A 15,210-nucleotide genomic window follows, 5' to 3' on the forward strand; every position below is an offset into this window, starting at 1 on the left:
TTCATGAAAACCGAAGCAGCGTTCATGAAAACAGGGAAAGTAGAGTTCATTGAAACAGGAAGCAGAGTTCATGAAACAGGAGCAGGTCATGAAACAGGAAGCGAGTTCATGAAACAGGAAGCAGAGTCATTGAAACAGGAAGCAGAGTTCATGAAACAGGAGTCGAGTTCATTGAACAGGAAGCAGAGTTCATTGAAACACGGAACAGGAGTTCATGAAACAGGAAGCAGAGTTCATGAAAACAGGCAACAAAGTTCATGAAACAGGACTAGTAGAGTCATGAAAACAGGAAACAGAGTTCATGAAAACAGGAAGTAGAGTTCATGAAACAGTGAAACAGAGTTCTGAAAACAGAAGCACGTTCATGAACACGGAAGTAGGAGTTTCATGAAACAGGAAGCAGAGTTCAGAAAACAGAAGGTCGCGTTCATGAAACCGGAAGTAGAGTTCATGAAACAGGAAACAGAGTTCATGAAACAGGAAGCAGAGTTCATGAAACAGGAAGTAGAGTTCATGAAACAGGAAGCAGAGTTCATGAAACAGGAAGCAGAGTTCATGAAACAGGAAGCAGAGTTCATGAAACAGGAAGCAGAGTTCATGAAACAGGAAGCAGAGTTCATGAAACAGGAAGCAGAGTTCATGAAACAGGAAGTAGAGTTGGACAGATGGACAGTCTTCACTTCTTCACTGTCACGCTCAGAAACCGCATCTCCCAGAAGGCCGAGCCATTATCTGATTAAAGAGGCGAGTTCACACTCCACTTGTAATTGAGCTGATTTAATTATTCACATCAGATCTGCATCACGCATGACGGAGGACGACACGCTACCAGCACACGTTACACCACTCGACCTCTGATGTAACTTTACTTACTCGAGTACTGTCTGAGTCTGCTGTTCAAACGGAAACGTTTAAACAACGTTTACTTTTTATTTTCAGCTGAAAACTGTTCTAACGTTTTTCTAACGTTGTTCTAACGTTGATATAACGTTCTAATGTTTATATAACATGGATATAGCGTTGTTCTAACGTTGATATAATGTTGATTTAACGTTCTAACGTTGTTTTAACATTGTTTTAACGTTGATTTAACGTTGATATAACGTTGATTTAACGTTGCTATAACGTTTTAACGTTGTTTTAACGATTTAACGTTAGCGTTGTTTTAACGTTGTTTTAACATTGATATAACGATTTAACGTTAGAGATGTTTTAACGTTGTTTTAACGTTGATATAACGTTGATTTAACGTTGTTCTAACGTCGTTTTGTGTCTCCTCTGGTCTCGTTCAGTCGTCGTGTGAAGACGAGCTGATACAGATTGGCTGAGGGACCGAGGGGGATGCAATCACTGCATGCATGAGTGTGTGTGTGTGTGTGTTACTGTGTGTGTGTGTATTAGTGTGTGTGTATGTGTGTGTGTGTGTGTGTGTGTGTGTGTGTGTTTAATTAACTCCATCACCCCGTGAGTATTTCTGCCTGTCCCTCTGCTGCACATTATAAACAACACACACACACACTGGTAAATAAATACATCAGTCCATGTATCATTGTCATATTACAGGATCAAACTGAAGCTTCTTCCTGACTGACTGTGAGTCCCAGGTGTTTACCTCTGTGAGGTCACCTGTGGGTCGTTAAGGTCACCTGTGGGTCGTTAAGGTCACCTGTGGGTCGTTAAGGTCACCAATTTTTGTCTTTTTGTCCTTACTGTTTGGTGTTTTCCAGCCTGGTTCAGAGTGTCAAATCTCATCTGTATCTCGGCTGTATTTCGTTCAGAGTGTCAAATCTCATCTGTATCTCGGCTGTATTTCGGCTGTTTTTCGGCTGTTTCTCGGCTGTTTCTCGGCTTTATCTCGGCTGTTTTTTGGCTGTTTCTCTGCTGTTTCTCGGCTGTTTTTCGGCTGTTTTTCGGCTGTTTCTCGGCTGTTTCTCGGCTGTTTCTCGGCTGTTTTTCGGCTGTTTCTCTGCTGTTTCTCGGCTGTTTCACGGCTGTTTCTCGGCTGTATCTCGGCTGTATCTCGGCTTTATCTCGGCTGTTTTTCGGCTGTTTCTCTGCTGTTTCTCGGCTGTTTTTCAGCTGTTTCTCGGCTGTTTCTCGGCTGTTTCTCGGCTGTTTCTCTGCTGTTTTTCGGCTGTATCTCGGCTGTTTTTCGGCTGTATCTCGGCTGTTTCTCGGCTGTTTCCCGGCTGTATCTCGGCTGTTTCTCGGCTGTTTCTCGGCTGTTTCTCGGCTGTTTCTCGGCTGTTTCTCGGCTGTTTCTCGGCTGTTTCTCGGCTGTTTCTCGGCTGTTTCTCGGCTGTTTCTCGGCTGTTTCTCGGCTGTCAGGGCTGCAGTTTTACTCTGGCTGAGCGTAAATCTGCCTGTCAGGGCTGCAGTTTTACTCTGGCTGAGCGTAAATCTGCTGTGTGCTGACTGAAGAGAAAAGAGAGCAGTTAAATGGAAAAAATGTCTCACGAGGGAATAAACGGACCTGTGTTTTATTCGTCTTTGTGTTCCCGCCTGGTTATGAACTCTCTGTTTTTTATGAATCTTTCAGCCTTTTCTTGCAGTGATTGCTGTCGAGGGTCTGCTGATTTTCCTGACCTTGAGCTCTCAGCTTTCTTTTATCTCCTTTAAAGCTTTAAGAGAAGAAGAGGCGAGCGGGGGAGGGGTCACTTTATAAAACCATCTTTATCTCAATTCAAGTTCATCTCCTCGCCGCCTCACATCTCTGCTCTCTTTGTCGTTCATCTCTGAGCTGATGTTCGCTGCAGGGAGTCCAGCAGCATCTCTGAGGACAAACCAGATCCTGGATCAGTTCATGCAGGACTCATATCACACGCTCATTTATCTATATCAGGTTATTTTTAGTCCACAGAGCTGAGGGACTCGTTTAAAGACTCTGTGTTGACGTCCAACCGGAGATCTGCTTCAGCCAGAAACATCTCATTTATTAAAAACTCATCAACACAAAGAAAATCCACATCTGAAGCTTTTCATTAATATAATAAAATCATTGAAATCTGGCAGAAACTCTGTGTCTTTACAGTTTATAAATCAGGAAACTTTTCATGTTTAATTCATGATGTTTGTTTCTGACTATGAATCTGATTATCTGCAGTTTTCTGAGCTTTTAATATTTAAATATTATCATATATTTTATAGCAGTGACTCTTATTTTAATCAGCGTGTCTTCTCCTAAAATTTAAAAAAAACAACAACAAAAGACCATTATGACTTAAATCAGTAAATAATTAATACATATTCATGAGTGTTTGAGTCAGAAAGTATCAATTTAAAACCTAATGCTGCTGAAATACTAAAAATATTCAGACTAAAACATGAACCTGAATATTATTGAATGTAAATGCATGATCTGTATTTTAAAGTTATTTCAAATGTAAATAAGACTTAAACTGTTCAAACAGAAATAAAATCTCTGAAGAACCAAATGAACTAAATCTAATGAAGCAGCAGTTTAATGAGGTTAAAGTAAAAATACTTCAATCTGTTTTTTTACGATCAGCTGACCTTTGACCTCATAAACTACTTCCTCTGTGAGAAACAATAAAAGGACAGAAGAAGAAGAGACGCAGAGTTACGGCGATCCATAAACTGACTCCATAACTCTTTGTTTGTGATAATTAAAGTAATAACGAACATTTACAGTAAATGTCTGTTTTATTTATCATCCTGCAGAAGGAGAAGAAGCTGGCCGTGTTTCAGATCTGAACATTGAAGACTGAAGATTCAGATTGTCTCTGTGAAACGTCCCTCCAGGTCCTCACAGGACAAACAGGACCTTAGTTTACACTCACACTGTGGACAAAGGTCCACACGACGTAACATTGGACCTATGTTCTGTATATGTTGTCCATTCAGATGTTAAAGGATGTTTGGACATGCTGCAGGGCCTGAAAGCTGATCTCACTTTAAAACCAGTTTACAGTCATTAGTTAGCGAGCAAAGCGATGTTAAGCTCGTACAGCAGCTCATTAGGAGCTTTTTCATGGTTGGAGAGCCAGCAGCCGTCTGATGGGGTCAAAGGTCAGCGCTGCAGCAGGGGGCCGACACATAATCTGGCTTTTCAATTAGTCCGAAGTGTTTGGGAGCCTCAGAGGAACCAAACAGAAAATCAGATTTATTCTGGTCCTCCGGGATTAGACACAACTTCTTCTGTTTTCTCCTCAGGACTTCTTTCCTGTTTATCTGTCTCAGACGATTACTGCAGAATAAAAACAGCCTCCCATCGTCTGCCGGCTTCAAACCGACGCTCATCCACGACCACAAAGACCATTTCACACACTGTCCTCACATCACAGTCAAAAGACGGATGATGCATGATAACGTTTTACTCAGCCGTCAACACAACACAGCACAGTCTGAGGAAGTTCTGGTGGTCAGTGAGGAGGTTCTAGTGGTCAATAAGGAGGTTCTAGTGGTCAATAAGGAGGTTCTAGTGGTCAATGAGGACCCTTCCTGTCCCAGTCCAGTTCTGGTCCAGACTCTGTGGTTCTGTTCAGTGTTTGTGGGTTTATGGATCATTATTCTGGTTCAGTCAGTTTGTTTGTTTCTATTTTCGTTAATGTGAAACGACAGCTGACGAATAAATTTGCATCTTCTCACTTCTTCTGCTGTTCGACCGCTGCAGCTGCTGCCTAATTGGTGTGTGTGTGCATGTGTGTGCACATGTGTGTGTGTGTGTATGTGTGTGCATGTGTGTGTGTGTGTATGTGTGTGTGTGTGTGTGTGTGTGCATGTGTAAATAAACAGATAAAGAATAAACAGAACAAAGAACACGTTATGTTAAGGTTCTTAAAACGTTATAATCACATTATGTTTTATTTTGAAAGACCACATATTGATGTGTTTTATTTTGTTGGCACGTCAACAGGAAATGATGGATGTGTTTACAGTCATCCGTCTGTTCTGAGGTCAGAGGTCAAAAATCAAAGTGTGTTTTCACCCAGGTGTTCGTTTGGAGGTCGTTTGACTAAAATAAATGAGTCGTCTCTCTGTGGACGTCGTCATCGGATGTCATGTGATCAGTCCAAAGACAAAGAGTCAAACAGTCGTCTCGTTGACCTCCGCGTCCGTCCGTCCGTCTGTCCACCCTGAACGGAGACATGCGTCCTGAGGGGACGCAGGTTAATTATGTGAGTGGACACGGAGAGGACGGACTCAGAGGTTAAACACTTTTTACTCGCCGAGGGGAAAAACTGTTTAAAACATTGAACTACGAATTCTTCTTCTGTGGTTTTATTCCCATGATCCCTCAGTAAGTCTGAGCTCTGACAGGCTGGATGAATAAAAACACGTTTGTTTCAGTCTCTAACAGCAGGAAATGTTTTTAATCTACATGTATAAAAATGTAACATAGATCAACGTTAACACAACGTTGATACAACGTTAATTTAACCTCCTGTAGGATTTGCAGCTTCTGTTTTGAGCTGATGAGGCAGAAATCCTCTGAGACGCTGAGCATGCTGGGAAACGCAGTGTGACCTCAGAGGGTCAGCTGTGGCGTGGACCTCCGGCTCCTCCGTGTGGACGCCAGCTGAACTGCAGCTGCACTCAGGAAACGCCGAGTCAGCAGCTTTTCTGCTGACAGAGTGAAACTTTAAGCGATGAGTCGACAGACTGAAACTCATTATTCATAAAAATGAAACATTTAATAAACAAACTGAAACTTTGTCCAAAAGATAAACATTCATCAGCTGACAGGAAACAAACACCAACAACCAACGAAGAAGAACAGACTGAGTCAGTCCTCTTCTCTTTTTATTTGATTTATTTTAATGAACGTTCGTTAACTAACGACGTGAATCTGACATGAAACCAAACGAGTGTTTGAACGTTTTGATGAAGCTTGTTCAGAGGATGTGTCTCTTTGATGATTGACCTCTGACCTTTGACCTGTGACCTCTCCGGCAGGTACGGCGACATGGTCCCGAAGACGATCATGGGGAAGATCTTCGGCTCGGTGTGTTCTCTCAGCGGCGTGCTCGTCATCGCTCTGCCGGTTCCCGTCATCGTCTCCAACTTCAGCCGGATCTACCACCAGAGCCAGCGGGCGGAGAAGAGGCGAGCGCAGAAGGTGACGAGCCGGCTCACGTTCATATGTATTATTATACATGTTCGTCATCTCGTTAATTAATTAGTGTTCTCTATAACCTTTAATCCATTTACATGAATTATCCAGGCTGACTGACATGGAGGCTGACAAGGATCTTCATGTTGAGCGAGCTGCTGTCGTTCATGTTGTTCTTCCTCTTCCTCGCTGCTTCCTGCTCTGTCGTTCACTCACCTGTTCAGGTTAACAGGAAGTTGTTTGTGTGTGTTCACAAACAGAAAACCAGGCTTGCTAGAATTCTCGCGGTGAAGAGCGGAGGAGCTAACGCTTATTTGCAGTACAAACAGAGCCAGCTGCTGATCGACCTCGACGACGAGGTAACACGGACACGAGGTCGTCGTCGTGGTGGTCGGGTGGTGCTGCTGTTTTTATCTCTTCATTTTATTCTGTCGTTCATCTTTGATTCTTTCTCCTCGCTGAGCTGATGGGCTGCAGGCTGCTGCATGACGGATGCTTGATCTGTCTGTCTGTCTGTCTGTCTGTCTGCATCTCTTTACCTGCCCATCCCGTGTCCCTTCACTGACTCACCTGTGCATGACCTGGCCTTCAGGTGTGGAGCTCACCGACAGGAAGCCGACAGCTCCATCCACGTCTCGCCTTCTTTTCTTCTTCTATGCCTGCGCTGCTCATGACATCATCACTACACGTCCATCGCTGTGTGGAGGAATGAGCATGTCGATCATGTGCAGGGGGCGGAGTCAGTGTGACGTGGACGGCGGTGGTGGACGGTGGCGGTGCTTGGCAAACTCGGACCTGAGGAGCAGTGTGACATTTTGAGGTGTTACCCAGAGTCAGATGAAGTTCTGTATCTATACACAGAAAGAGCACAGGTGTGTTTGTGCTAAGCTAGATGCTCGCTGCAGGACAGATGTAGCATGAGATGTGTCCGACGATGAGAGCTGAGTGAAGAGCTTCCCTGGGTCGGGTGGTACCCGGCTTGTTTTAGGGTCCTCAGGAGTGTCTGTTGTATCTTTAGAAGAAGGTTTATAATGGGGCAGCTCAGGCTCAGGTGGGGTGTCTAGTCATCGGAGGGTTGCACGGTTCGACCCCCAGCTCCCCGTCCAAACTTTGCTCCCAGTGGCTGCCAGGGTGTTTCAGTTTTGTATCATTGATCACACTTTGGATCGGAAGCGACGACCAACAGTCGGCACCTTGATGGTAGCCTCTGCCATCATTGTACAAATGAAGTGTTGTAAAGCACATTCACCACATAGTCCTTTAGCACTCTTAGTCCTTGCTTCCTCTCGATTTCTTTTACTGTGTTGATAATTCAGGTGCATGGACCCAATAAAGTGACGTTAGTCCTGAGTCATGAATCTGAAGTTCTCCTGGGTAAGATCCATGATCTTCTTTGGTTAGAACAGGGCTGTTTTCTGAGTCTGGGCAGGACAGGTAACAAGTATATGTAATAAAATGTCAGACTGTTCCTTTGGCAGTACCTGAGCTCCTGACCATGATCGCAGTCTTCAGTCCGTCCGTCCGTCCGGCTGCATCACATTCAGTCTGAACCCTGAGCAGTGTCAGTACAGCGGCTCTCTTGGATCAAATGAGGCTTGAGTCAAACGAGCAGAAACAGATTTAGAGAAGCAGCGATGAAGCTGCCGAGCGGTTGTCAGAGTTTGAACCAGCGAGCGATCCGTCACTTTCTAACTATCTCTGGACCAGAAGGGCATTGTGGGTAAAAAGTGGACAGATGAATTGTTACAGAAGAACGTTGTCCATGGGTGTCGCGGTGGGACTGCCCCTCTTTGTGCAGTGGTTCTGGGCAGGATGGGGTCGTGTCCAATGGCAGACTCACTGTGTGGTCATGTGATTTGTCTTTGTGCCCTAAAGGCGTCTAAGGAAGCCGGACAGGCGCTGGTGTGTAAAACTAACCCCAACTTTGAGGTGCACCATCATTACCTTCTGCACTGTCTGGAGAAGACCACGGTAAGAACACCAAACACTGAACCTTTAACCTTCACCTGCTGTCCTCTAACGTGTCCTCTGTCCTCTGTGTCCTCCTCAGAACCATGAGTTTGTGGATGAGAAAACGTACGAGTCGAGCTGCAGGGATATACCTCTGCTGAAGCAGGTGTCTCGCTCTTCCTCCATGTCCTCCTCTTCTTCATCTCATGGCTTCACTTCATGCTGCACCCGCAGGAAGAGGAAGACCTTCAACGTCCCCAACTCCAACATGGCTGTAGGTCAGCAGGGCAGCATCCAGGAGCTGAGCACCATCCAGATCAGAGAGAGACCAATCACCAACAGGTATGAACCAAAACCATGAAGTCTTCAGACCGTTAGCAACATCCATACAGTCTGAGGAGGTTTCAGGTTCCAGGGGTCCATGTGGAGGTATCAAAAGCACTAAAGAGGTTCCAGGAGTCCTTAAAAGTGTTCTCAGAGAAGGATCCATGTGGGCTAGATGTTGTATGGGTCTTTGAAGAGGTGCCTGGCACACTTAAGAAGTTCAAGAGGTTGCTTGAGATGGTACCAAAGGTCCTGATGGAGGTGTTAGACTGCAGAGGAGTCAAAGGTCCTTGAAGAGGTTCCAGGGGCCTGAAGTTTAATTTACCTTGAGATCACATTTAGACTGATGGTTAAACTGTTCAAAGCAGACAGTCAGTAGGAGATTTTCAGGCTGTGGTATGAAATAAAAAAGGTAACATAATATAATTTTATATTTCTATTAAATATATTTATATCCTCATCCTTCAGTATAATTTGTGAAGTTATAGAGGAAACATTCTTCTTTGGCCTGAGATAACTCACAGATTCATGAATTTAAAGTGTGCCGGCCTCAAACACTCTCAGACTGGATGTAAACACATGGCTCCACAGATCATGTGACGCTGTATTCCCATGACGAGTCAGAGAGCAGGAATCCAGAATATGTCCAGCTGTGGGAGGCTGTGGGAGGTCCACAACGTTCTCCTAAACATGGACAGCTGGAAGCTGCTCTCTGTTACAGCCGAGCCTCTGCTCATCTTCACCATCTTTAGAATTGTCTTCATCCAATAATCAATGAACAATGAATCATCTGTTCATGTAGAAACACCTCATGGTTCCAGCTTCACATATGTGAGGAGATGTTGAACTCATTGCTCTGAAGAGATTTTAAAGGTTGCAGATCTCTTCAAGGTGGTATCAGATGCTGTTAAGAAGTTTCTAATGATCCTTAAGTAGGTCCAGGAATCCTTAAAGAGGTTCTAGGGGTCCATGTGGAGGTATTAAGAGTCCTAAAGGAGTGATGATATTCTTTGGATCAGTCCTAGTCTCACAGTGAAGACCATCTGAACTCATGAACGGCTTTAAAACTTTAAGTTCTTCGAGGTTCCCCTGAAGACCTCGCCTTCGCCCTCTGCTGGTCAAACAGTTGTTAGATTTCTCGGCATCCTGACGTTCTGTTAAGTCTTAACCTGTTGTCTGTCTCTCTGTAGTCGTTCCAGTCGATCCAGTCTGAACGCCAAATTTGAGGAGACGGTTCCTCTGAACTGTGACCAGCCGTACATCACTGCCGCTGTGATCAGCATGCCCACACCGCCCGGCACCACGCCTGAAGGCGACAACTCATCCAGCTCCACCAGTTACTCCCAGGCCAACGTCGTCCGGGTCTCCGCACTCTAGATGATCCGATGAACCCTCCAAACAAATTAAAACAGAACCCACCCAGCGGGAGGATGACGGGGGGTCAGGGGTCAGGGGTCCGGGTTTGACGGCCCCATTTGGATCGTGTGTTCACGATGGAGGTGACAGGTTAGCTTGAAGCTCATATCTGTGGTGGAGGAAGACGCACTAAAACTCGTCTTGGATTGCAACTTTTTTCTTTGGTCTTTAAGGATTTCTATTCAAACATCTGAAGAGAAAACTGGTGACTGATCTCTACCCGAGAAATCTTTTTCTGATATGTATGTCTTTAAATTTGATGTCTTAAAACACAAAGAAAGCTAACGTAGCTTTCTTAATGCAGGTAAAAGGAACATTTGACATTTTGGGAAGGAACCACCAGACCAGAGACAGACCAGAAAACCTCAGACTAGCTTAGCACAAACAATATAAGCAAGGGGAAACTGCTAGCCCTGCTCGAGCAACCTTCCAACAACTCCAAGTCTGTCTGAGTTACAAGTTATCTGTTTAAGAAGACCTATCAGCTAACTCTGAACTAGCTGGACCTTAAAGATTCCTCGATTCATGGCTTTGTCTTAAACTTTACAAACTGATAAAGTCAGATATCTGTAATGACCAATGACCTCTGCTAAACTGCAGCAAGAGAAAATACAAAGATGATATTTTCTGTCCTTTTAAGCTAACTACAAAATCTCATTTCCTGTTTCTGTCAACATAAAAGATGTAAAGATGGTTTCAAAGTTGTTGGAAGGTTGTTTTTAGCAGTTCACCATCTGTCTCTGTGTCCATTAGCCCTGATTCAGAACTGTCGGGTCGTGTTGTGTATCTCAGTCCTAGACTTCAGATGATCCATGATGGGAAGAACGTTGAAAACATGAACTCACTGTGTGGCTGTCAGTCTTCATGATGACATCTGTCTGTGACGGCAGCACTCCTTCCATTACTCCGTCACAGAGTTTACTATGCAAACCTTTTATCCAGCAGCATTTTCAGACCAACAGTCTGCTGAAAACATTATTCGGCATTATTATGAACAGCTCGGCTGCTACCACTGTAACACCGCATGTACTTATTATACTATCCAATCCATCTGAAAATATTATTTCATGATTTTTAAGTCGACAAAGCCAAAGAAAATGATTTTTATTCCTGATAATGTGGTGAAGACTTTTAAAGAAAATGTAACTGCACAACAAGCCGAATAATAAAATATGCAACTTTAAAAGATGACGAAGTTTTTCAGAAGGACCTAAAGTTTTTTTTTCAAGCTTTATTTGATAGAAACAGCTGAAGAGTGGCAGGAATGTGAGAGAGAGACGGGATGACAGGTCGGAGTCGAACCCTCGGCTTCCGCAGCACGGACTGAGCCTTCACACACGGAGCGGCTGCTCCACCCTAAACTATTTCATATGTTTTATTATTGTTTTGTTTCTTCTTTTTTTTTTTATATTCGTATCATTTTCTTATTACGTATTCATATTTGTTTTTTCCATTTACTCATTTTGATTGGACCTGAAGTGATGAGTTCAGGTGCACCGCAGTGTTACAGTTCTGGATCAGGGCTACGTAAACTGTTCTTCCCAGAATGAGGTTGGAGGTTTTTGTGGAGGGAGTTTTATATCTGATGAAGATGAGGATGAGGAAACTCTTTGAGCATGCTCAGTATCCGTGTGTGTGTTTGAGTGCATGGATCAGCGTGTTTCCATGCGTGTCGGGACGTTCGTCTGCATGCAGATCTGGTTGAATGCGTTCTGGACCCGGTTTGAGCGGTTCGGGTCCAGTCCTGACACTGTAAATAGTTGTTTTTTTACCTGTCCTTTCTGTCAGAGCTGACTGCCTTCTTCTCTGCTGTACAGAAACATGAACACATCTGAACCGCCATCTTGAAAAACCTGATGTCAATTTGTGATAAGAGCAAAGTTTCGTCTTTCTGTCGCCGTGCTTCAGATTTATTTCACGCACGATGCCTCATGGTTTTATTTATGGCACAAGCTAACGCAACTGATTTCAGGGAGATTGGAGGATGTTTCCAGAAGATTCCATCATCGACATTAAACTGTACTAACAGCTGCGTCACTATTTACTGTAACTATAACTCTTTAAAACCTGTCTCCAGAAAATCTGAGGCTTTTTTACCCTGCCCTCAATGAACTTGTGATTTCACAACATCGGATGTCATGTCTGCTGTTCAGGTACAAAGTTTCAATCATTGTTTTTCTTACATCATGCCTGACGGACTAACCAAAGGTTAAAAGTTCAAGTTGACTTCCATCCAGTGAATTCATATTTCAACATCAAAGATTTTTGCAAAAGCGTAACACGAATATCATTATTTTCCTCCTATGATGAACTTAGGAAGAAAAACTCTAATATAATATAATAATATAATTATCTGTGATATAGAATAATTTACTTCTTTGTCCTTTTCGTGAACACGAAGCTCTCGGAGAGTTCAAACGTTCATACACATGAACATTTACAGGCAGCGCTGATTCAACCAAACTACGAAATGTAAACGGCGCCCTGTGTTGTTTTAATATTAAAGTGAGACGGACGCGTCGTTCTGCCAATCAAAAGAGTGAATCAGTGATACAGCGTATCTTTGGTCTGTCGTGTTCGCGGTCGTTGTTTATCAGCAGCTTCTTCTGTAAATAGCATTTGCTAGTTAGCTCATGCTAGCTAACATAGCGTTAGCTGTAACAGTATATAGAAGAATAGTTTGTCGTTATGAAGACGAGTAGACACAACTAATACTCAGACCTCCACTTAATTAGAATATTAAAGTAGATAAGGTCATTTTAAGTATCATGGTAACGTAGCTGCTATCACTAAATTTGATCTTCCTCACAGTTACAAATATCCAGGACATGGTTAGCCTAGCTTAGCACTAGTTCATTCATAGTCCAGCATGAACCTAAAAACACAAACAGACGAAACCAATGACAACACATTTATTATAGGTGTTAGCAGGTTCATGCTAAGCTGGACTAGCACACACATCTCGTTTTTCTTTGACTGTCAGAGTCGGTACGCTAACATCGTCTCGTTAACATCGTCTCGCTAACATCGTCTCGTTAACATCGTCTCGTTAACATGTTTCAGTATTTCAGGACTTCAGGGCGACACAGTCAAAGACGTATTCAGGTTCAGTCTGACCTCACCGTGGTCATGTCTACGCTTCATTAAACATTATTCCTTGATTATACGTCAGTGTGCAGCTCGTCTCACTGATTCAATAGTTTTGGTGTTTTTGTTGTTGCCTGACAAACTAAATTATTTTTGGTATGAACGTGGTGGAATTTAAAGATGTTGTATCCTTCAGAAACGTCACGTCTGTTTGTTTCGGCGTGCAGTGAACACGGATGAACTCGTTTCTTAAAGAACTCGACATGTTCTCGGTGGATTTTATGGATTTTTTCTGGAGTCACCTCGTGGACATTTGAACTCACGGCTCAAGTCTGTTGGAGAAACAGAAACGTTTGTTCGATCTGGATCTGCTGGATTTTTTGGACAGCTCTGATGCAAATATATTTGAAAAGGTTTTAACCACTGATGTCTCGTTTCTCAGCGCTGCATTTGAAGCAGGTTGATTTCTTTCTTCATTTTCTAAGACAATAAAAGTCTTCATCACTGCGAGACATATGCAACCAACTTCTTTTGGTTTATTCTCTGTTTGTTTTGTAAAGATGTTCTGAAGGGGAAAAAATATAGAAACATATTTTTGGGGAAGATTTGTTTGATTCTTGGTTGTAAAAGAAAAGAAGGATTATTGTTCTGATTATTCTTCTTCTGATTGTTGCTCATGCGTTCTGTGCTGTACTCGTTCTTCCTGGTGTAGTAAATCATTTGCCAGACTTTCCAGGTGAGGTTGTAGTGTTTTATGTTCAGTTTAGATTTGATATTTTTCTAAAGCATGCGTTCGGACCGGTCGTCATGTCGGAGGGAGGATGTGATGTTGTGTAAACTGAGGATGATATTATTGATTTGTTCCAGCTTGTGTTATTGATAAGATGATATGAATTATTGAGGATAATATTAAAAAAGAGAAGCTTCCATGGTTTTAGTCCAGTGCAGTGTCTGAATAGAATAAAACATTGTCCTATTGAAACACTCCAACAAGTCTGTCTTTGTTTTATTCAGCAGATTTATGATCCGATTTTATTTCAAAACTTCAAAACTGTGTTAGAACAAAAGATGAACTTTGGTCCAAATGGAGTCAAATTAATTCTTTCAGATTGATGAAAAGGTCGATAATTAAAGTTAATGTGACGTTTTTAAATTTCGTCAATGTTTGCTGACCTCATGGACTATGATGCTGTTATGATTTATTATAACATATACGTTGACTTTAATGTCATCTCCAGTTGAAGTGTAAGCGGCCTCGTGGGCGCTGAGCGAACTATTAATAGTCTGCACAGAGAGGTTTACACACTGGACAGCTGACACCCTCCAAGTGTGTGTATGTGTTCATGTATATGTGTGTGTATGTGTTCATGTATGTGTGTATATGTGTGTGTGTTCTCCACTTTCTCCAACAGCTGCAGTTGATGGAGGAATGTGTTTTAGGTGTTTCACAGTTTTCATGTTGATCTCAGCAGTTTGGACGGAGCTTGTCTGCACAGTCACAGTTATAAAAACACACTCATAGTATAGATATATACAGTATGTATGTGTATATATACATACACATACATACTCTCTCTCTCTATATATATATATAATCTCCAAAAAGTGACAAAGGTATAAAATGTGTTACTCTGTGAGGATATCAGTTATCTTAAAATGTCAAATGTTTAAACCGTAACCTGTGGCAAACAGTTTCAGATTCAGAGTGTTACATTTGAGTGATTGAATCAGTGCCAACTGCCACAGTATCAGCTGTGTTTTCACCCACCAACAGCTGTAATTTGTCAGTCACTGGTAAATGTCTAGCCCTTGAGGTGACTGTGAAAGGAGGCACACGGAAGCTGCATTCTTTTCACAGCTCCCGTGGATGCATTGCTGCAATGATCACAGGGCTGACAAATGTGGAGAAATGTCAGCAGGCGCACTATATCTCACGTCATTTCATCTGCCAAGGGATGGATAGCTCTGCTTTGCTGGTAGCAGGCTAAACACCTACAGTAAATGGCAGCGGAGTTGTAATCAGTTTGGGTAAACGACAGCTGCTCTCTCTCTCTCTCATTTATTACTGCATTTGTTCTGTACCTTCTCCTCCCTCGCAACAGCGGTTATCTCTACATGCTGTGTACCGAGTCTGAGCAGGCGAGACATGTTGATATGAGCACATGACATATCTTTAGGCTTTGCAATGGCAACAGTACATCCCACATGTGTGTGTGTGTGTGTGTGTGTGTGTATGTGTACACATGGCCATCAATGCAAGACCACCCAATTAGATTCAGTTTAATGCACTGCCAGTTCAGTTAATGGTGAGTCCTGCCCGGAAAAGATAGTTGTTATCTTTGACACAGTTAAACATACAC

The 15,210-nt window shown here is 42.9% G+C and overlaps 1 protein-coding gene across 1 annotated transcript in view; it reads left to right on the top strand.

Moving 5' to 3' along the window:
* LOC104938275 (potassium voltage-gated channel subfamily D member 2) overlaps positions 1-13,840 on the top strand; it is a gene marked incomplete at its 5' end in the record, with an annotated part of 29,162 nt that extends 15,322 nt beyond the window's left edge. Inside the window, 5 exons of the mRNA XM_027284299.1 lie at positions 5,917-6,079; positions 6,334-6,432; positions 7,949-8,044; positions 8,124-8,365; positions 9,538-13,840. Coding sequence (XP_027140100.1) covers positions 5,917-6,079; positions 6,334-6,432; positions 7,949-8,044; positions 8,124-8,365; positions 9,538-9,724 — 787 coding nt within the window. The remainder of the gene's footprint in view (positions 1-5,916; positions 6,080-6,333; positions 6,433-7,948; positions 8,045-8,123; positions 8,366-9,537) is intronic.
* Positions 13,841-15,210: the final 1,370 nt, after the last annotated feature.

This window comes from Larimichthys crocea, chromosome XI (genome assembly GCF_000972845.2).
Source record: "Larimichthys crocea isolate SSNF chromosome XI, L_crocea_2.0, whole genome shotgun sequence".
NCBI lineage: Eukaryota > Metazoa > Chordata > Actinopteri > Sciaenidae > Larimichthys > Larimichthys crocea.